General features: G+C 35.3%; 1 protein-coding gene across 1 annotated transcript in view; it reads left to right on the top strand.

The window, feature by feature from the left end:
- The window catches only part of LOC131802140 (uncharacterized), a 29,849-nt gene extending 5,717 nt beyond the window's left edge, over positions 1–24,132 (top strand). Inside the window, exons 2-4 of the mRNA XM_059121600.1 lie at positions 20,464–21,817; positions 21,895–22,086; positions 22,150–24,132. Coding sequence (XP_058977583.1) covers positions 20,464–21,817; positions 21,895–22,086; positions 22,150–22,331 — 1,728 coding nt within the window. The 3' untranslated portion in view covers positions 22,332–24,132. The remainder of the gene's footprint in view (positions 1–20,463; positions 21,818–21,894; positions 22,087–22,149) is intronic.

Genomic DNA, 24,132 nt, shown 5'->3' with positions numbered 1-24,132 from the left:
CTTACGACTTTTACAAACGCCAAGATATCTAACTTTGAAAATATTAAAAGCCAAATGGATGTAGTGTGTCAATATCATTTTCACAATGCAACATTTAGTAATTCTTATTCAACACAAACAATACTAAATCTTGAGTATTCAAATTCATAATTTTGAAAAAATTTCCGATTTCTTACAGAAGTTGGCACAAGATGTCACGTCCAACGTGTCACATTTGTTAAGCACCACCACGACCTATCTGTGCAAATAAGTTAAAATCGGATGTTTTTGCCGCTCTTCAAAATGAATTTTGTCAGAAACCGACAATGGTACTAGTTAAAAAAAGGTTTCTAATAAATGCTTTATCTCTGAATGGAATATGTCGTTCAGAATACTTTTATGCACAAATCAGATTGTACGTAAATTCAATGTCAGTCCACTGAAGTGACTAGCTAATTCTGATACAATTGCTGATAGCCTGACATTTGTCAGCGTATTTTTTCTTTTTTCTGGGGATATTTTGATTATCTTTTTGAGCTAAAATAAAACATTTTATTGGGCTTTTTTGCACTGAAGGTCTGCACTCTTAGCAACCTGCGACAGTCGAAACCGATTAATTGACTCGTCACAATAACCCAAATAGATTATTTGGGTTATTAACAGAAAAAAAAAAGCCATAATAAACAGTAAAATATTGTTTTTAAATAAATTGTTTTATCTTTTTTTTTATTTTTTTAATACTTAACTGTTTTTACAAGAAACCCCACTGGTGATTAATTTTTAATTGGTGATACCGTATTTTCCATTGCGGGCACTGAACTTATTTGTGTATTCTCTGAATTGATATGCAATGCAGCACTGCCAGTGAATCCATTTAAGAGTCATTCCAAAGCTACACTTGGTAACAAAACTTGGGCAATGCAATGTTGACGATCTTAACGGTTAAGAGATGTTAGGATCATTTGATTGTTTTCTTAAAATTCAAAATAATTCGAGTACAATCCATCAATTAGCTTTTCATATTGTATGGAAATGTAAAATCAACGTCGCATCGTGTAAATTTGTTTCATTTTTCATTTCTGTTCTCCTTTTCATTTTTAAATTTCGTTCAAAATTCGCTTAAGTAAATGCTGACATTGAAATAACTGAGACCAAGTGAACAAAACAAAAAAAAATGAAATAAGAACAACAACCAACCTAAATTTTCAAACATAAATTGCGTCGTAAAATGAACCAAATTTGGATTCGATCGAAACGACCAACCCCACGAGAAAATTCATCTGTGGACAGAATTGCGGCCACAGTACATCCGAAACAATCCATTGCCAAAATTTGGTAACTGCGGCGAATGACAAGTCTGCTGGCATTCATGACAGTCCGTCCGCCCGCCAACTGCATCCCAAGTAAATCAGTTTTTTTTTTTGTTTTATTCGTTGTTTTGCTTTGAAATGACTAACAGACATTGGTTGTTGCTTTCTTTGGATCTGCTTACACTTTGTTCAACCGAAACTCGTTGTTGTTTTCCAGGTATATGACAAAGCTTTCATATAACAGTGGGCGAAATAAATTACAAACTACTCAATTTCCAGAAGGGATCAATACCATGTGTGAACCTTGTGTAAATATGACAGTTTACTATGTCAAAAATAAAATTCTTAACTAAGAAATGTAGTTGTTGTGGACAAAAAATTCATAACTACAAACAAAAAAAAAAACTTTGCTGTGAAAAAGATTTGCTAATAGAACTTAAGTCGAACTTGGAGGGTTTCTGGTGTTTAATTCGCATATTCTTAATCGTAATAAGTTCGAAGTGAATACTACTTTCCTGAGAACGACCCTTGTAAGCTATCATCCACACCAAATCACTTAACCGAACGGCGAAACGCGTTGCATAGTGGTGAGTGTGTGATAGTGTTTATCTGGCTTTCCTTTTCACTGCAAAGTTCAGATCATTAAGCTCGTCTTTTCATCTAACGAAAATTCTCAATTTCAATCCATTACAAAGTCATACGAATGCCCCCACTGTACAGCAGCGTATAGGGGGGCGTCCCTCGATAATTGTCTAGTGTAGGTAGCATTGTCTGGCGGCTGCCAGATTGTAGTGCACGTGTATTGTAGACACTGATACATATGTATTTATTTATTTACGCTCGGTCTGTCTGTTGTTATGTCTTCCTACCGACGTTCCTTATCATCCAACCCAACATTGGCTGAATTCATTTGTCTTTTTTTTTTGTTTTCTGCCTTCTGGGGGTTTTTATGTCATTTCCATGAGACCATGTGGAACGAGGCGAAACCACTTTGCTAATATTTAACTTAGCAACATAACCAACCAATCAACCAACAACGGTCAGCAAATAAATACCACGATAATCTAATTTATGTCAATATTTTTGTTTCCTCACCTATTCCAGCTACATAGCGAACACTGGCAGGCAGGCAGACAGGCACGCATGCATTGTACTCCAAAATACACCGAGAGAAATGTGCATGACCTTTTATACCCTCCACCATAATGAGCTATAAGTTCGTTATATCGAACTTATAGCTCCAAGTACACGTCGGACACTCTGTTTAGTATGCGAGCTTCAAATTCCAAGTCCATTTAAGTGGTTTGAGGGTCCGTGTGGAAGTTTATTTCAATGTAGAACTTTAAAATTAGGTACAAAAGTTTGTATTGTGTGTAGGATGGAAGGTATTGGAATGCGTACCAGGTTTCGAATGTCCTATGTTTATATGACCTTAATTTTATTTTTTTTTTTTTAGAAATTAGATAAAAATAAGAAAATATTCCAGCACAATATTTTAAGATCCTAGTTAACGTTATCGCATATATAGTCATACTTTCCATTTTTAAGTATTTCTAAATAGTTAACTATAATTTGGGTTCGTACGGGAGAGTAATGGCAATGTAAACGTTGTTTTCACTTAGAGGGTTAATGTAAGTTAGTGTAATCGCAGACAAAAGAAATCGAATTAATTACCAATTGTTCCGCCGTACATTGACATTGAACCTCGGTCAACTTGCGGTGATAATCGGCGATAGCAACATTAACAAAGTACACATTAGATATGTAAGAGCTAAACACCAATGTTGTACTAATTTATTTTCTTGGGTGTATTGTTTGGTTAGTTGTTTTTTTTTGGCTCTGAGATTTGTTGAGGCATTGCCGCTTCCCCCGAATTCAGATAATTTCTAATTGAACTTTATTACGAAACCTAAATATTTATTTGCACATCTCGGTTTCCCTTATCAGTTTTGTTTTGTTTTTCCGTTTCTATTACTTGTTTTTTTTTTTGTTATTTTAATTGTTCAATTTTTGCCCCCAACCGCCATATTAAGTTCTCAGCATGCCAAGAGATAGGCAGATAATTGAACATTTTGCAAACGAAAAACAAATCACGTGAATGGATTTTCAGAGCAAACTTACCTCGCCCATACATACATATATACGTACTGTCGATTTATTTTTATTAACATTAAATCTAGCTACTGAGAATAGATTGGTATATAAATACACACATATGGACAATTGAATATGTATTCCAATTTTAAGTGTTGGCATAATAACTGTACATTAAAGTTAAGAGCAAACACACAGGGCAAGTAAAAAGTACAGCTAGGTCTCGAATTTTCGTAAATGGATTGTAGTGCTTCTAAATATTTGGAACAAGCGATTGCTTCTGTTCGCAAAGTAATGATTTGTGTTGGTTATAGGAATTGTTATGGACTTCCATAACAAAAAAAAAAAATTGGTTTATTCAACATTGGTTTCTGCTTACACATCAACCTACTATCTCATAATCTTTACAAAAGCATGTCGTCCGGAACTAGAAATTATTCTTTGTGCAGCATAAAGTTCTCTCTATAAATTAGAAGAAAGAAGCTTCTTATTTATTTTTACAATTTATATTCCATTTTACCTCAATCTTCTTTTTACACCCTTAACTTTGTCATTCCATTTATACCCTTAACTTTGTCATTCCATTTGTAACTCCTCGAAACACTTATGTCAGACCCAACAAAGTATATATTCTTGATCAGCGTAAAATTATGAGTCGTTTTAATCACGCCATTTTTCGAACGAATTGAGATAGAAGGGGATTTTTTGACACATGCGTACTTGGCCCGTGGGCAGGTTAAGTTCGTAAATGAACTCTGTCGGTCCACGGTTTCCTACAGCCTCCAGACAATGGTGCCTCCCTATATTCGGTATTTTGATAAAAATAAAATTATTCACCTGAATTGTTTCAAATTTCGTATTGGCAGATCTTAGTGTGTAAACAACCTATAACGGAAAATTGTCTATGCAGGTCAACGTCTTCGTATAGCTCCCATATAACGTTACCACCCAATACTCGGTATTTTTGTGGCATTAGAGACATTATAGAACGCAATTGTTTCAAATTTCGTATTTAAAGATCGTAATGAGTACTATAGCCTCTGACTGAAGGTCCTCGTCTTCGTATGGCCACCAAACGAAATTTTTCCAGTTCCTTCCAAATGGTGTTGGGTATTGAAAGTTCGGCCCGGTCGAACCTGTTTTCTTTTTTAATTGTTTAATTCGTTAACTTCTGTTATTTAACATACAATCTTCGGTTTTGTAGTCGGACGCGCATACTATATTCCGACGTTATTCATTACTTGGTAATAGGGAAGTAAAAACGTTGCTTTGTTTTCTGGGCAATGTAGTTCTGGCAGAGCAATCACGTTACTTTTTATACCCTCAGCCATATGGCGACAGAGGGTATATGTCATTTGATACGGGCTAAACGTAACAGTTTTATAGCCCACGTCTCCTTGGACCAAATCTATTTCAGAGCAATTGGAGTCGATTTAGGCATGTCCATCTGTCTGTCTGGCTGGCTGGTGTGTGTAACTCTCGAAGGGAGTATCCGATTTGGTCCAAATTTGATAGATCTTAATATTATTATTAAACTAAGATTAAGTTCGGAGATAAGCAATATCGGTCCACTCCTTCGGGTACCTCCCCATACAAAGGTCAACATTTTCTTAGAAAATAATTTAACTCAAAGAAGAGAAAGGATCATCTTAATTTGTGTTACCTTTGCAAATTGCAGTGCAATATTTAGTTTTACGTAATATCAAGTACCTCCCCCATAAAGGGTCAAGATTTGCTATGAATACGACTCTTATCAAATGAGAAAGAAGAGCCCGATTGTCTACAAATTGCATGCATATCTATCGGCCTACCGCTTCTGGTACCTCCCCCACAAAAGGCCACAATTTTCACTACTCATGTCTCTTATAACTTTTATATCTATACATTTCTCTCAATTGAATATGGAATTTCATTTTAATCAATTGTTGATCGCATAAAATTAGAAACCTTTTTTTGATTTTCTTTTTTTTAACATCCCAATATTTTTATTATTATTAGATGAATTGGAATTCTTTGACCCACTATATCTGGAACCTTACACAAATTTCAACATTTTCCAAAAATTATCGCACATCTCATATAATGTGATATTTATATCAGTCTTATGCCAAATCCAAATGAATGATATTGGCCCACTCCTTCGGTTCCTTCGGTAATTGTCAACATTTCGAATTATCATAGAACAGGTCACAATTTTTAACCGACTGCTACTTTTAACTTGTTTCTCAGCATCAAACAATGCGGGAAGAACCCAGCTAGGATTTGCTCAAAGGTTGATCTGCTTGGTATTCACAATTACAGCAAACTCGGCTTTCAAAATATTACTGTAAGTCGTTCGAGGTCAATCTGTAATTGAAACACACACATGCATACATATATGGGAACATGTCTATGCAGTTGAGTACTAGTAATGAATGCATAATGACTGTCAATAATCCCCAGATGGAATTCCATTAATTTATTTTGTTTTTGTATTGGTTGTGTACAATTAGTAATGTTCCAAATTCGGCAATAATCTCTGTGAATTCATCGAAACGAATTTAAAAAAATATTGATTAATAGACTCTTCAATAATAAATACACTCTGCACCAAATATGGCGATCATGCAAGCCTTGCATGAGAAATGCTGACACTCGTCAATAAACGCTAGCTCCTCTCTGTCTCGCCTCTCTTTGGCCGAAATGATTTTGTTTTTATTTCCATTCTTTCCATTCCGATAAGATGGAATATCGAACACGGACTGTTGCATTTGTGGTCTTCGTAAGTGTTTTGTTTAGCAACAATTGAACGGTTGTGGGGTAATGATTAGAAGTTCAGCATTTAAGAGGTGGTGCTCCATGTTCCCATTTTCATTTCATTTCATTGCCCTTATCGTTCGGAGTATGCACCACCATATCTCGGGTAGAAGTCACTTTTCCATTGTTTGATTTATCGAATGAAGTACATATGTACATACATATGTACTACATGTGTATACAGCAAGAGTTCAACAACTCGTTTACTGGATGTTGCAATTGGAGTCACGAGACCATTTTATCTGCATACTGCCGTCTATGTAGCTGCACATACACACATGTACATGCATACGTATGTGTATTACAACAATTGGAGAAGAAAATTTTTGATGATTTGTATTCATTTAAGATCTGTTACACAATATTGCTGGTCTCTGCCGGCTGCACGCTAAGAAGTTCTAAATGTTGAAGCTAATTGCAGTTATGAGCAAAACCTGGTAATGGTGGAATATTTTAATGGACATAATTAATTTGTGCATGGAAAAAGTGTCCAACCTTTCGTGGCGGTAATAAAAATGTGTAGAATCATGAGTAATATGTATGAGTGAAAATAAATTACACCTATTTAGGTTTCCCATCATTTTTCATAGCTACTTTTTCCACAAGGCAACTACTTTCGATCATAGTGTGAAAGCTAAAACTAGTCGTGGCTTTAGATTCGTCAACACTTTCGTTATATTTTCTTGGTATGTGGGGTAGAATTTGGACAAACGATGGAATTTTACTTGAAAAAATATTTCCATTTAGTCCTCCATTTTTTATTAAAAAAAATAAAAACTTTCAGCAACATTATTCATAATTTATATGTTTTGATGATCACGTGTCTCACAACTGAATCCAATTGACACTATGGACAACAGAGTGACAGTCACCATTCAAATGGATACACATGTTCCATTATAAATGAGCGCATTTTAATCGAAATTAATTAAAAATAATAATCGTAACTTTCCCACAATGGGCTGGCGGACAATGTATTCACAAAGTAATCAACATGTCCCTGTGCAATAGGGTGTAACACAAAAAGTCTAAAATTGTGTGAAACTCAGTATTTTTTGTTGATTCGCACAATGAAAGAAATATAGAATTTTTTTCAATATCTAGGTAACCGAACCTCGTTACACTCTTATATACAACGTATGCAGTGTTTCTCTTTTTTCTCTCAGAACTTCACTTTGTTGTGGGCAAAATGGAGGAAATGTTTTAATTGATAGGGTAATAAAATTAATTTCAAAAACATATTGATATAGATTTTGCTAGAAAATTTTATATCCAAGACATTTTCAGATAGCAAACGCCAGTGGAATATGTGACAAAATAAAAAGGCAACATTGATTTATGACCGCAAATATTTCCTATCTATTTCTTTGTTTGGGAGGATTACATCTACAAATAAATTATAATCTTCTGATGAAGTTATCTATTTTCAACCTATGAAATATTATCAGGCTCATATATTGAAATTCTATTAAAATTTAATAATAATGCAATTTGAATTAAGTAATATTAAAAATTCTTATTTTTATTTAAATGACTTGGAATATAATCGGATATCGTTTTGTTCCTTTCCCATTTTAATGGAGAGGCCAGAAAAAAGAGAAAGCAATCAAATATGAATGGGAAGCTATTAAAAATGTCAAACCTAATCTAGGTACTACTTATACTCGGTCACATTTGCGTTGTATTATTAGAATTTTTTAAAATTTCCCAGAAATCTTTAAAATGTTAAGGATAGAGAAATGGTTTTTTTGTAAAGGGTTGCAAAACATCTGTATGTGTGGGTTGAGGGGAGGAAAAACTGAAATTATAGCTGAGTGTATTTTAGAGATAATGGTTGTACAGAGTGAGATGAAAAAACTGCGACCAACTTCAGACTGCTGTCATCTCCAAGCCACTCGTCCGACAGCTGTTAAATTTATTCCAGTGACAGCTCATTATATTGTTTACAAGTGTACACATGATGAGAAAACATTCGTTGTCCAGCAGTTCGTAAACAAACAAAATGATCGTGTTTACTTGCCAAAGAGGTCAGCTGAAAATGTGCACCTTCGGTTGACCACCAGAACTCAAGCACCGGCCTTGATGATGGTGTGAGCCGTCATAACTGCTCGTATTAATCGACCGTGGCATGAGAATAAATGACGAATATTATCGCGAAAATATTCTGGAGGGTGTACTAAAGCATTTTGCCGCAGACCTTGGACATTTCAACAGGACTCAGCGCCATCGCACTCAGCACGCGCAACCCAGGAAAGGTTACAAAATGAAGTTCCTCGCCTCATTTCCAGCGTCTGGAGTAATTTGGAAAGCAAGGTTGGCACTAAAAAATACCAAAGTGTCGATCACCTCAAGCAAGCGCTTCGCTTCGGGAATGGGCCAAAATACCACAGAGCAACATTCGGACAGCCTGCGAAGGTTTCATTGGCCGTTTGAAGGCCATAATTCGTGCCAAAGGTGACCATTATTTTGGTGATTTTATTGCAGTTTTTTTTATCTCACAGTGTATATTTTTTTTTTTTTTTTTTTTTTTTTTTTTTTTTTTTTTTTTTTTTTTTTCAAATTTAAATTCATAACTTTTGAAATTTTAATATTTTATCATTACTCTTCGCAGGATTAATTCATATTCAAGTGCGCCCCTTTAAATTCACTTTAACTGTATTTTAGTTTGTTCGTAAAACATTATTTGTCATTATTAGATTATAATAATGATCTAGCTCCATAAATCACGTTTTCAAATCATCACTATCAGACAATCTTAAAAGTAAATAATCAATCAATCAAAATCATAACTATTTATTGTTAAATATACCTGTGTTGTGAATTTTGCCATTACTACTATAATTAGACTCATCATGTTGTTTTTTATTTTTTTTTTTCTTATTTTTTTTTTTTTTTTTGCAAGTTTTTCTCCGGTACCAGATACATTCGCCCACTTAATTAGCATCAGTGTTTTGCTCTCTGCCTAGCGTCGGAGCTTTGTTTACAATATGTTAATTATTTAAATAAATTCAATTAGGCTAGCGGTTTCATTTGCCGTCTCGCTCAGTGTCTCCGGCTGACGCTTTGATGTCGGCCTACCTCCCTCTCTCTCTCTCTCGCTCTCTGACCCCCTGTTTGTAAAGAAAGAAATAATATTAAATTCCAAATTAGCACTAAATCTATATTTTACAACATTCGATTTGTTTGCATTTTAATTTTCCATTGGCACTGCTGAATTAAATAACGGCATATGTCGCTGTCACAGTGGTTAAGACAAGAAATAGGAGATCCAAAAAATAAAGAAAATGGAACATAACATTAAAAATCTTGCAATTGGTCATTGTCATTGATCACAATCAGTCGCTTTATACAAAACGTATATAAAACCTACCGCAAGTTATAGAAAATCGAAAAGTCATGTGACACCCATACTAAAGGTCATTTGTTAAAGTGAACAATATCTGTAGACTCTTTGGCTGCCATATAAATGAGCTGGTCTTTTTTCTATGCTGAATGCACTGTCTATAGCTCACATGTGTATGCTGCTTGCATACATACTAATCAACATGTGCAAACATGTATATGCACATACATATGAGTATGAGTGAGTGGTGTGAAAATCATGTAGTAAATATTGATTATTATTCTAGACGTGTTTTTTTTATATTTGTGTGTTTCAAACATAATTCCAAACAAGTAAATAAATAGACAATGAACTGTTTGTTTACTTCACACACGATACGTTAGAATGTTAAAATTAACATATTTTTTCATTTGATTAAAGCAGCCATTGGTAACAATTTCGGCAAAGGGTCCAACTTGCTGCGATATTTACTTCTTACGTTGCACAGTGGGGTGAGATCTATAAAAAACGGAGATTAATTAAGGGAAGGATTATATTGCTTTGAAATTTTGCTCAGACATTTATATTGCCCGTAGTATGTTTGGTTTAAAAAATTGGACGTATCAGTCCCCGTTTTGGTAAGCTTTACTTTCTGATTTTCGGTATTTTAAATGTTTTACCACAAATTTAAACCAAATCATGTGTGACTTGACATTTAGAGTTCTGAGTAGGTTTAATCTCTTCAAGCTAAAACTTTTCAAGATTTCTCCAGTATTTGGTGTAGGCCCCATATTGCTGTACGGTATTTTTAAAGTTTCTCCACAATTTCAAACCCAATCATGAGTAACTCGACATTTTGAGTTCTAAGCTGACAAAAACTCTCCCTGAAATATTTCTGTGCAGATAAATCCACCATTATGTAATGAACATATTTAGCCAAATTTTAGGTATTTTGACAATCTTCCCTGCAAATTTTATGTATTTTTAGGGTGTCAGACAGAGTTTTTACAAATTTTTATTATTCGTTATTTTGTTTCTCAGTGGATAAAAACTTCAAAAATTACCTATAGAAAAAACACATATAACCTTGGTCCCTGCAGGGCCTAATGGATTTGGATCCGCAAACTCATTTTTTTCTAATTTTCCTTAAGGTATGCAAAAAATAACAAAATTTGTCTTGAGCCAGGAAAATTAATTTATCCTTTGAAACCACTTTTTAAATCAGAAGACAAAAAGACTACATATTTTAATGAAATTTCAAACAATTCCGGTGAATAATGTTGCTTAACTCACCAAAATACCGTATACAGGGAGGTACCATTATATGGGGGCTATACCAAAACGTAGACCCACACGACCAAACACCAAAAGTCCTACAGACATAATGCACAGCTGAGTAAAATTTTATCAACCTACTTTATTTCTTTCGGAAGCTAGAGTGATTTCCGCAGACGGATAGACGGGCAGACGGACGGACATCGCTAAATCGACGTAAAATTTTATGCTGATTAAGAATATATATACTTTGTGGGGTCTAAAATGTATATTTCGAGGTGATACAAACGGAATGACAAACTTAATATACTCTCCATACTGTGGTGGAGGGTATAAAACTATTTTTAAAAATCATCAGTCAAAATTCAAATTGATTTTTAAAGAGACTGGATTCTTTTTATATAGTTAAGATTGCCCATTAACAATTAGATAAAAACTAAAGAGATACTTACTATTACTATTTTCACCATTGTTTAAATAAAACAAATCGGCCAAAAATGGCACGAGTTTTTTGTTGATTATGTAAGATGACATTCCATACTAAAATAAAAAATAAAAATTTTAGGACCTTCCTTATATAATATTTTTTTCTACTCCATATATGCCGAAAATATGGACATATTTTGCGTTGATTTTTAAAATGTTTTTCCAGCACTGTTTTTAAGACTTTTTTATTCTAAAACATTAATAGCTATCTGTATTTGATGCTTCAATTTTAAAATTATAACATTTGATGAGAAAGAAAAAGAAATTATTACACTTCACTTTGTGATTTCAAGCCTCTGTACGTTGTTCTGGAGAACGTTTTTTTTTTTGTAATTTTATTTTTTGCGGGTTCCACTGCCTGTAGGGAACGCGTGAAAGCAGATCTTCGCACATAACAACGAAATGCGTGCAAAGGTAACAATTTGGCATATTTATCGGTCCTAATGGAAACTAATTTATTCGCCCATTTAAATGATTGCACAAAACAAACATCCCGTCACACTACCAGATTGCGATAATCAAACAATCAATTAACGCCTATAAATGGTTGATCATGCAATGGCTTCAATTAACCGGCGATAACTTTAAGAAGGGTTGTGTTTTTTTTTTTTTTGCTTTCTTTGTGCCAAATATACAACAAAAGCAGATGTTATGTTTTTTTTTGGGGAGGGAGGGGGCTAATTATAGCCATAAAAGAATGAACGGTATAAAATAAAAATGATTTTTAAGCAAATAAAAATGTTATGTTTATATAATTCTTGTTTGATTGATCGAGGATAAGCGTGTACAGATCGAACGAACCTTTTAACACCCCCAATTGTATATTTACACAAACAAGTTCGAACGTCCTTTAAATTTATTAATCTTATCAAACTTCTACACTGTGTTGAAACCGAACCAAATATGTTCAACAAGATTTCATCTACCATTAACTTTAAATGTCACAAAAATAAAATACTTCAAATCGGTTGGTAACCAGCAAAATCCAAATCAAGGGTTTCCTAACCTATTTTTTGCACTGATAGTTACATACAAATCAAACTACGTTATTTTCACACGGGAATATCGCCCAAAATAAATAGTTATTTTTGGCAACTAAAAAATTAGTATAAGAATTTGTTTTATTTTTATACCCTCCGCCATTATATGGTGGGTATATTAACTTCGTCATTCCGTTTGTAACTCCTCGAAATATTTATAATAGACCCTTCAAAGTATATATATTCTGGATCAGCGCAAAATTCTAAGACAATCTAGCGACGTCTGTCCGTCTGTTGTAATCACGTTATCTTTCCAACGAATTGAAATAGAAGCCTAAAATTTTGCATTCATGCATTGTTTACCAGTAGGCAGGTTAAATGGGCCAAGTCGGTCTATTTTTTCGTATGTTCCCCATATAACGGTACCTTCCGATATTCGATTTTTTCATGATTTCAGCGACATTATTTACCGGAATTGTTTCAAATTTCGTATTTGAAGTTCGTAATAGGTGCTACAGCCTATGACAACAAATTTCGTAAGCAGGTCCACGTCTTCGTATAGTCTCAATATAACAGTTTTCATTTAAGTGGTACTTTCCGGACGTTTTTTTTTTTTGTTTTTGAAAAATTTCAAGTTCCTTTCAAATGGTGGAGAGTGTTAAAAGTTCGGCACGGCCGAACTTAGCAGCTTTTTTACTTGTTTATGTTGGTATCTTTGTTGTAATAACAAATTAACTACATCGTGCTCTGCCAACGATAAATACCAGTTTTATCTCCATGTAGAATAAAAATACAGATTTCGTTGACATTTTTCGCTTAGCAACAGAGCAGAAAGCGAATACGAATTCGGACTTGAGATTTGTTTATTGGACTTTGCTGTTAACGGTTTGCGTTCATTTGTCACATGAATTGTCAATTGTTGTTTTCCAAACGGGTAAATATTTTCCGATTATTATTTATTCTGAAAATGATATATTTATTTATATACACACATTGTGTGTGGAAAATGTTTACATTTCATGCAAACTTTAAATGAATTGAAACAATAAACCTTATCGAAAAGGCAACCTGAAAGGCAACAATCGGCACAAATCTGAAAACACCTATAAAGTGTCAAACAATTGACACACGTTAGTTGCGAAAGAAAATGACACATTTAATATTTTATTTTGTGAAATTCATAATTTCACTTGGATACTGTAGGCTTCAGATCGCTTGATATAAATGGAAAACAATGAGAAAAAGCGTTGATGCATCGAGAGAAAAAAACCAAACGCTATTTCTAGAAATGAAATGTGTTGCTGTGCGGCAGTCTTGTAATAAATAAACATTTCTCTGCTTTGACGGATCGAATTAAATATAAAAACATTTTATAATAATAAGACAATAAAATATGCGATACTTAAAATCCGAAGCGTAATATGGAGAGCGATTTCGGCATGCGGTAACTGCTAATCACACATCAGGAAGCTTTTTTATCAAACCCTCAGCCGTATGACTACATAGGGTATATATCATTTGATAAGCCAAAACGTGCCTCTTCGAAATAAGGGTTTTCGAAATTAGTCCGTGTCCCATCAAAATAACGAATTTCGAATTTAGGTCCCTTTGGACCAAATCCCTTTAAGGACATTTGGAGTCGATCGAAGGGTGTCCGTCCGTCTGTCTATCGGGCTGGCTGCCTGGTGGGATTTGATCCAAATTTGGTAAATCGTAATATTATTATCAAACTGAGATCGAGTTCGAAGATGAGCAATATTGGCCCACTTCTTCTGGTACCTCCCCCCACAAAAGGTCAACAATTTTACAGAAAATAATTTATCTTATAGAACAAGATAGAATCATCCGATTTTGTTCAAATTTCCCAAATTCTGATGTGTGTCTGTGCTAGGTCAGGTGCGAAAATGAATCACTTAAACCCAGTACCTCCCTCACAAAGGGTCAACAGTTTGAGTAATCATAGCTCTCATAAAATATGAAATAAGACTCCAATTGCCTTCAAATTTCACACATTGCAATATTTCTATCAGCATAAGATCTGGTGCGAAATATCAGACTTAGGTCAGTTACCAAATGGAAAACATTGACCCAATCTTTCAGGACCTACTCTATAAAGGGTCAACAGTTTGCGTATTCATAAAATAAGACAAAACATATGTTTTAATAAGGATATACTGAGGATATACAGCTGTCGGCAAAACCGCCTTTATTGATTCTATTTAACTTTTCCTCATTTCCATTTTATATATCTACTATGAAAGGTGTCCACCGTCTTGTAAAATTAGGTCTCTGTCAAATGTCCATCCATGTTCGACATATACATACTTGCATAAAATAACTCAAATTGCGAACAGTCAGTTATAACGTTTTGCTAAATTAATGGTGGAACGGCCAGCCACTTGAAGTGGTAACTGCCATTTTTATACAAAAAAGAAAAAAAAACAATAACTCATCAATCAATCCGCTTTCTTGCAATATCGATCGAAAACGATCCATTTTTAATTTTTTGCTTTGAAGAGACATTCAAAAACATTAAAATTGTCAATCGAATTGGCTTGCTGGCTGACTGACTGTAGTCGTGGCTGTCTTGTTTGGCAAAGTTTAACCTTTGATTGCGCAATGGGCGTGTTTGTCAAAATTTATGACACGATTATAAATTAAGGCCAGTCGAAAGTTGTTTACAGTGCCTGAGCAATATTTTCAATATTTTCGCTACCTCGATTGTGTGTATTCTATCTGCAAACATTCGTACGTACATACAAGCGTCATCTATGGCAATCTGTCGGTATGTGGGCTCCTACTTATCACAACATTCATGATAAGAATTGTCAAATATGTTCACACTGTGCCGTGGAGGTGAAGTGTTTACTCATGTCTGGTTGGTTGATTGGTGTAATTCCAAGTATGTATGGGTGTATGGATGTGTCTGTGGTGGGTGTATGTGTGTGTGTGTGTGAATAAACATTTTTCGTGAAAACCCAATAGTCAGTACAGGAATTTCTCGACTCGCCAAAGGAATGGTCATTGTGACGTCATCGGTCGATGACATAGCCCCACAACGCGATGGCAGGGAGATAAGTAAATGCAAAATGAGCCATATTTTATTTTTCATAGTTTGATAAATTATAACAAATCCACGAAGTACTCGAAGAGTGTCATTAGTCGATAATGGATGTTATAATTGAATTCGTTTATTGAACTGAAAAAACTGAGAATACATATTTGACAACAAACATATTGATATCAAAGCCTATTAAGATTATGTTAATAATATTGGACAAAGTGTTTTATGCTAAAGTACAATATTTGATTCAATTCTCAACACTCTACCTGAATTAAATATTTCTTACATTATAATTACAAAACAATACAAGTTGGAAACTAAGCAATGCCAAAAACTCCTTTAAAATATTCCAACTTCTGTGGAGTTACTGCCTTGGTAAAAACGTCAGCAACCATTTCTTTTGTTGAAAGATACTTCAAAGATATTTCATTGTTGTCAATTTTCTGTTTGATAAATTTGGCTTTAATATCCACATGCTTTGTCCTTGACGAATACTTGTTATTTGTAGCCACTTGTATAGCTCCTTTGTTATCACAATACAAAACCATGTTGACATTGTTGTTGGGATTGAGTTCTTTTTCTAGTCGTTTCAACCAAACAGACTCCTGTATAGCTGCAGTTATTGCCATGAACTCAGCTTCCGTTGAAGATAGTGCCACCGTTTTTTGTCTTTTTGTGGACCAGGATATTGCTGCTGATTGAAAAATAAAGACATAACCAGTTGTCGAATGGCGGTCGTCCAAACTTCCAGCCCAATCTGCATCGCAATAGCCGGTAATATCTTCTTCTAAATTTTTCTTATAGATGAGCCCTTGTTCTATAGTTCCTTTGAGATAACGCATTATTCTTTTTACAGCTTCCCAATGCGCTCTACCAGGATTTATTCCGAATCGGCTCAGGATATTCACAGCATAGTATATATCAGGGCGCGAAACCTGAGCAGCGTACAACAAGCACCCAATAGCTTCCATATACGGTGTTTTCGACATTTTTTCCTTTTCAACTTCGGTTTTAGGGGACATACTTTCGTATAACTTCTTATTATAGTCCATTGGAGTTGAGGAAGGGTTACAGTCATTCATTCCGAAACGTGTCAATACATCTGATATGTACTTAGACTGATCAATTTTGATTCCATCTTCAGTTCGGGATATTGTCATACCAAGAACATTAGACACTTCCCCCATGTCTTTCATTTTAAATGTTCTTGAAAGTGTATTCTTGACAGAATTTATTTCGTTTTCGTCATTGGAGAATATAATTACATCATCTACGTATATTGCAATATAAATCTTCTTTTCATCTGTCACCTTTGAATATACGCATTGATCCACTTCTCCTTGTACAAAACCCATATCGATAAGTTCCTTGTTTATGGTTTCATTCCATACTCTCCCAGATTGTTTCAAGCCGTATATGGATCTGTTAAGCTTACAGACTTTATTAGAAGCATCACGGAAACCTTCGGGTTGTTCCATATATATGGTTTCTTTTAAAATCCCGTTTAAATAAGCGCTAACGGCATCCATCTGATGAATCTTCATGTCATATTTTGCTGCCAATGCTGCTAAATACCTTATTGATTCATACCGAACAACTGGAGAGAATGTTTCCATATAATCGATACCTTCAGTCTGTGTAAATCCCTTTGCGACTAGTCTTGCTTTCCATCGCAACGTGTTTCCATTGGAATCTTGCTTGGTCTTGAACACCCATTTTGACTTCAGAGCTTTGCGTCCTTCAGGAAGTTGAACCAAAGTCCAAGTATTATTGACTTTCAAAGAATTCATTTCATCTTGCATGGCTTTTTTCCAATGTTCAGAATCTTCAGACGACATTGCCTGTTTTATAGTCTGGGGGTCTGAAGAAACATATTCTATTGCAGAAAATGCCGTTGATCGTTGATTACGGTTTGCTATCCTTTCTGATCTTCTAATATTTTCAGACGTTGGTATTGGTCGTGAATTACATTGATTTGGTTCCCATTCTTCATCATTTGGGTCCACATAGCCATTGTTATCAAAACATTCTGAATCCAAAAACTCACTATCAGTTTCAGAATCACTACGAGGCTCATTTTGAATTACATTATTGCCATCCAATTCGGTTGACTCCATATTCGTTGATACATTATTCACTGTTTGGTTCAAAACATTATCCATTTCTTCATCTGGAGATTGAATTAGCAAAGGATTGTACAGATTAGAAGATGGCGTTTCAATGTTTGAGTGAACATTTTCAAGAAATACCACGTCACGGCTAACAATTATTTTTTGATCACTTGGATCAAATAATCGATACGCTTTACTTTCCGTGCTGTATCCAACCATGATACATTCTAATGACTTTGGATCAATTTTAGATCTTCGTTGTTTTGGTACATGGACCAAAGCTGGACATCCGAAGACTCTAAGATGCTTCAAATTTGGTTTTCGACCCGACCATAGTTCTTCGGGACATCCTTCATTTCCTCGGCATGGCACTCTATTTATCAAGTACGATGCGGTAGAAGCAGCTTCTGCCCAAAAACGTTGATCTAATCCACTGTCGATAAGCATACATCTTACCCTTTCTATAATCGTCCTATTTATTCGCTCGGCTACACCATTTTGCTCGGGTGTATATGGACATGTTTTTTGATGTATTATTCCACTTTTTTTCAAGAATTCAGAAAAATGTTTGCCGGTGTACTCACCCCCATTATCCGATCGTAGAATCTTGATTTTTTTAGAACACTGGTTTTCCACTAAAGCCTTGAATTCTAAAAATTTCGGAAATACCTCAGACTTTTTCTTGATTGGATAGACAAACAGTTTTCTTGAGTAGTCATCCACAAATGTCAACAAAAAACGAGCTCCCGAGAACGAACTTTCTTTTAGTGGACCAACAACATCCGAATGAATAATTTCCAATAGCTCTTTGGCTTGAGTACCGACTTCTCTACTCACTTTTCGGGTTTGCTTTCCCTTCACGCAGACAACACATGGTTCAGAACATTCTTTGCCAAAATTTATGCCAACATTTGCGCTCTTGACATCACCCAGTTTCGCATTACAGATATGCCCCATCCTTCGGTGCCACAAATTGAAATCATTGGCCATGGTAAAAGCTTTACCCTTTTCCTCTTTCGAATTGCATTCTAACCGGTACAATTGATTCTGCGCAGTTGCCGTTGCTATAACACGTCCATTTTTATCAGAAATGCGGCATTTTTCACCTTCAAAAGTCACCCTTTTTCCATTCTTAGCCATTTGTCGAACGGAGAGTAAGTTGGTACACAAATCTGGAACATACTCCACGTCTTTGATTGTAACACATCTCTTATTTTTTCCAGAGCCAACTTCAATATCAACATATCCAATGGAGTCCACTACGAGTTCATGCTTATTCGCAATAATCACCTTTTTATTAAAAACATCACGGATGTTGTACATGTGGTTCTTCTCATTCGTCATGTGGTTGCTTGCTCCACTATCAACGTACCAGGCATTTAAACAATCTGAACTTGAAGTGGATTCCGTAGCTTTTGCACACGCGCTCACATCGGTAGTTGTAGCAAATAAAACATCCGACTTCTTTTCATGCTTCCTTGTAGCTCCATTGTCATTTGGCTTCAATTTGCTGGGACAATTTCTTGAGATGTGTCCAAGTCCACTGCAATTGTAGCATTTGATTTGCTTCTTACCTTTCTTGATACCTTTAGATTGTAACGCCGATTCTTTTTCTGGAGCTCGATCGAATTTCGCATCTTGAAGTAGAACATTCTTCACCTTATCCACCGTCAATTTCTCCTTGGTATTTTCCACGGCCATCACAAGCGGTTTAAAGTCATCCGTTAATCCAGCTAACATTAGAGATGCAGTCAACTCATCGTCAATGTTTAAGCCAGCATTTTTCACTTTAATAGCCACTATAACGATGTCATTGACGTATTCCTGAATGGATCCATAGTTCTGTAGCTTGATGTTCACAAATTGCTTCAGCAATTCAACTTTTCTGGTAAGGCCCGTATCTTCGTACGCATTCATCAATGCACTCCAGGCATTTTTCGCGGTAGTTGAAGTTGCAATGTGGCCGTAATTGTCTGGTTCAATCATCAATGTTATCTCGGCTAAAGCTCTCGCATTCAATTCAGCATCAGCGGTATTATCAACACATGCCTTCCAGCACCCTTTAATGACCAGATATGATTGCGCTTGCCTCTTCCAAACATCAAAGTTTTCGCGTCCACGCAATCTTTCTAGCGGAAAAGCTATGTTATTACCAGCCATTTTAATTTTTTTTTCACAAACGTCACTAGTTTTCAATATTAAAAAATGTATCTATTTTGTTTTGCCGAATATTTTTTTCAAACGTGACTAAGGCCCATAACCTGTTATAATTGAATTCGTTTATTGAACTGAAAAAACTGAGAATACATATTTGACAACAAACATATTGATATCAAAGCCTATTAAGATTATGTTAATAATATTGGACAAAGTGTTTTATGCTAAAGTACAATATTTGATTCAATTCTCAACAATGGATTGGGCCTTTTGAGTTGTTAATTTGAAATTGATCTTTATTTAAATATTAATTAATTGAAAATGGGATATAATTGTAAGATTAGAAAAAAACTGATTAACGTCGTAGCCTCTTTAGTTAAATTAGTCCAATTTTGGCTTTAAAGGATGATACCTATAAGTTATTCTTGCACCTAAAGGAACAAGGCTAGTGTAGTTATATATCTTATAATATGACCCATAATATCGATTTGATTTATACCACAGCATACACATATTGATATCGATACTTACAGCTCCATAAATTGGATAACACGATAAGTTTTTTCTTTTCTATCGTCATTGCAATTACTGATTTGAAATTTTCTGTAGCAATCAAAGTTATTCAATCCGATCGCAATCCTATCGATGGTTGCAATAAAATCTTTATTTTCTGTTTTTTTTTTTTTTTTTTGCCCCGAAACACTTTATAATGGCAATAAGGACGGACGGTATCGGTCTCGAAATGATTATTTTATGGCAAAGCTTGCAATATAATTCGATTTGAAAATAATAAGTTACTGGGGGGAGCCTCAATAAATACCCAAACCCATTAAATTGTTTCGATTAGATATGTTAAACAAAAAAACTTCTTTTGTTTCTGTCTTTGCAGTTGGCCACGCGGTCTATAGAACCGTCATTTGGATTACTCTTTGGTGATTTATTGCGCGATCTCGATGTGGGCACCACTGGAGCTGCTGTCATCATCAGTACACTTGATGTGTGCATGAACTTTTCCGGCCTGTTTGTGGGGCCTTTGCTAAAGGAATTCTCATACCGGAAGGTGGCCATAGCTGGATCAATTTTATGTGCCTTGGGTTTGGCGTGTACCAGCCCTGCATCCAGCATGGCCCACATCATTAGTACATATGGAGTCCTCAATGGTATTGGTGTGGGTTTGGCGACGTCAGCTGCCTTTGTTGCCCTCAATCACTACTTTAAACATAAACGTGGACAAGCTGTGGGCCTATCCATGGCTGGCACTGCAATGGGTATGCTGATCATGCCTCAATTAGTTCGTATCCTGCTTGAGGCATTTGGATTTAGAGGGGCTGTCCTGCTTTTGGCTGGTGTTGCTTTAAATGCCACAGTGGGTTCAGTGCTGTTGCAACCAGCCAAATGGCATATGAAGGAGGAGAAAGTGGACGAGGAAATGATGGTCATTGCTCCAATACCAGAGTTCAAAGTTATTCATGAGGATGGAACGGAGGAGGATGCATTGCCCGAAATGAATACTCTACTCTTCCACAAACATAACCAACTACAGAATTCGATGCGTAAAAACTATTCGGAAATAGCCATGAATACAATGAATGGTTCGCGCATGGGTCTACCGAAAAGACCTACCTTCCCACGAATCATGTCTTTGGCCGGCGTCCAGTCGGCTGAAAGTGCCTACATGTCCAATCACGACGTAAGCATGCAACTGAGGCATCGCAAACAGTCGGTAACATCAAACCTATCCTACATGGACTTCACCGGTTCTATCTTGCAAGTCCACATGAATGTGGGCGATGATGAATTCGAACAGAATGACCGCGAACTGAAGAGGGTCAGCACTGCAACAGGCACCATCACCAGCGGTCATCGGGACTCCTTCATAAAGATGAAACCCACGGAAATGGAAAAGGCTGCTGATAGTGCTGCTGAAGAAGAGAAAAAGCCTGGATTTTGGGTCAGATTCGCCGATCTGATGGACGTAGATTTGCTCAAGGACAAAATGTTCCTCAACATCCTGTTCGGTCTATCGATTTTCTATGTTGCCGAAATGAATTTCAAAATGGTGACACCTTTCTTTTTCGCCGATTTGGGTTACGACAAAAAGGATGTGGCCTTTTGTCTGTCCATAACCGCCATTACAGATATTGCTGCCCGTATCGTTTTGCCGCCCATCTTCGATCGCACCAACATTAAAAAACGTACCGTTTTCCTGGTGTCCATTATATTCGTTGCCATAACGCGGTCAAGTAAGTACCACCCACATCAATAGTTTAAAATTTGGTTGAAAAATAAATTGAAATTTTCCTATTGTGCTTTCTTGCAGTTATGGCCGAACAAAAGGACTGGACCCAACTGATGGTTTGGCTGTCGATTTGTGGCTTCTTTAGGGGTTCAGCACTCAGTAACTTTACTCTGACGGTTTCTGAGTACTGTTCTCTGGAGAAACTGCCGTCAGCCTTCGGTTGGCACTTGGTGGGCAAAGCCGTGTTCGTTATATGTTTTGGTCCTTTGATAGGTAAGAAACTTGATTGGATCGCCAACATCGAGCCGAGTACTAACATTTACTTAACACTTGCAGGTCTCATCCGTGATGTTACTCAAAGCTATCCCATTTGCATTCATGCCCAAAGTGTATGCATTTTCCTCTGCGGCATTGCCTGGTGCATAGAATACGTTATAGACTATTCACGTCGTAGGAAAGTTCAAAACGCCGCCAATGGTGACGTCACCGACGCTCTAACAACAGAAAACAAACAATAGTATGAGTGCTGGTGTAATATTAAGGATCCTAATAATTTCAAAACTAAATTTAGTTGTAACTTTAGAACAATTTATATTAGTGTGTGTGTATGTGTGCCAAGCGTCAACACACAACTCAAAGACCAAATTGTCTCCATTTCGGCCAAATGATTCACACACATGTATGTGTGTATTTTACAATAATTTCATTTGAAACATTAAACCTGTAATTCCATAAGTGCGAAATTTTAGTCGGTTTTCTGGAGATTCAAAAACTATTGATTTGAAAATTGACTCCGATTTAAATTTAGTGAGCTCGGAATAACAATCAAACTTGCATGAGAATGTTGCACACAATATTATTTCAAATTGTTGCAGTATTTTTATTAGTTAATGGACGACTTACTTATAAAAACAATAATAATAAGTTAAATACTATTGACTTGTATGTGATAGTTCAAAATATTAATAATTGTAAGTGAATCAAACCAAACTCTCACCTTAAAACATTCTATAAAATTGAAACGGATTAAAGAGTAAAAGAATAGCCAAAATCACCTTATCTCTACTTTTAACACCAGATGGCGATTAATTTGGAGTTGTGTATTAGAAAATAAGAATTAAATTAATTATTAAGACAGATTTGTATTTGGAGATGATATTAATGGCTGTATTTCTTTCAACTTAGACTTCAACAATCCCCCAATTCGATTACCGATGTTCTAAATAATTATCATAACGTACGGACTCAATGTAGGAAACTGGACACAATTTTTGATTACCTCATGTTTAGTGTACGTACATGTCCACATATGTACATACATTACTCACAGTCGCTGTCATCTTACTGCTTATACTTAATTGATTAATTAATTATTTCTTGGAAAGCATTACTCGATGCGGATTAATTTTATACATTCCCGTTAGTTTTTCAAATGTTAATTGATTTAAGGGCCTCCATGTTCAACACCCCAGAGAAGATGTGATGAGAATATTTTCATGACATAACACACACTCTGTTTAAATGTGCGAACACGTACATTTTTTCGGCCACAATTCATGTTCTTTCACACAAAGTATTTTGAATCATCTCATTTGATTCTAAAAAAATATGTTCGAATTGTCTTTTCAGAGTTGAGGTTCAGTTGGCTTTCCGTTTATTGCATAACTTTCGCTCAGGGTGTGTTGCAAAAATCTTGATAAATACTCAATAAGTGGTAAAACAACAACATACTTACTGAATATTGAATTGTTGAAGATGGAAAAATTAGGCCATAGTTCATAAAGCGTACTTTGTTAGCGTAATAGTATTTTTATTCAGTTCAGTATCAAATTGTTAAATATCTTCCACAACTCCTTGACAAAGACCAATTTACCCACAAAAAATTGTATAGTTTTTATAAGAGTAAACCTATTTATACATTTTTACCTATTTACTTATATATTACTTACATAAATTACATAGATTTTAAAATTAAACTTAAAAAATGCAAGTATGTACATATTTTAAAGTATATACCTAGACGAAGCCCAACAAATACATGAAAGAAATAATGTCTTGATACGCAATTACAATATTTCAATGAAAAAAATGCCAGTACTTATTTTAAATTGTATGTTTAATTTAAAATGTATGTTCTATCTGTGCTTCACTTAACTGATTTCGAAATTCATTGGACAATATATGCATGGAACGCAATGTATGTGTCTTATAATTGTATGTGTAATATATGCAAATACATTTAGGAGGAAAATCATGCGATAAATATTTTTAGAAAGTGTAAATTTTATTAATTAAAAGAAAAATAACGTAACCAAAGTA

The sequence above is a fragment of the Musca domestica genome, unplaced genomic scaffold (genome assembly GCF_030504385.1).
Source record: "Musca domestica strain aabys unplaced genomic scaffold, Musca_domestica.polishedcontigs.V.1.1 2, whole genome shotgun sequence".
NCBI classification, from domain to species: Eukaryota; Metazoa; Arthropoda; class Insecta; order Diptera; family Muscidae; genus Musca; species Musca domestica.
The sequence above is the reverse complement of the archived record's forward strand: the minus strand, read 5'-3'. Positions and strand labels throughout refer to the sequence as shown.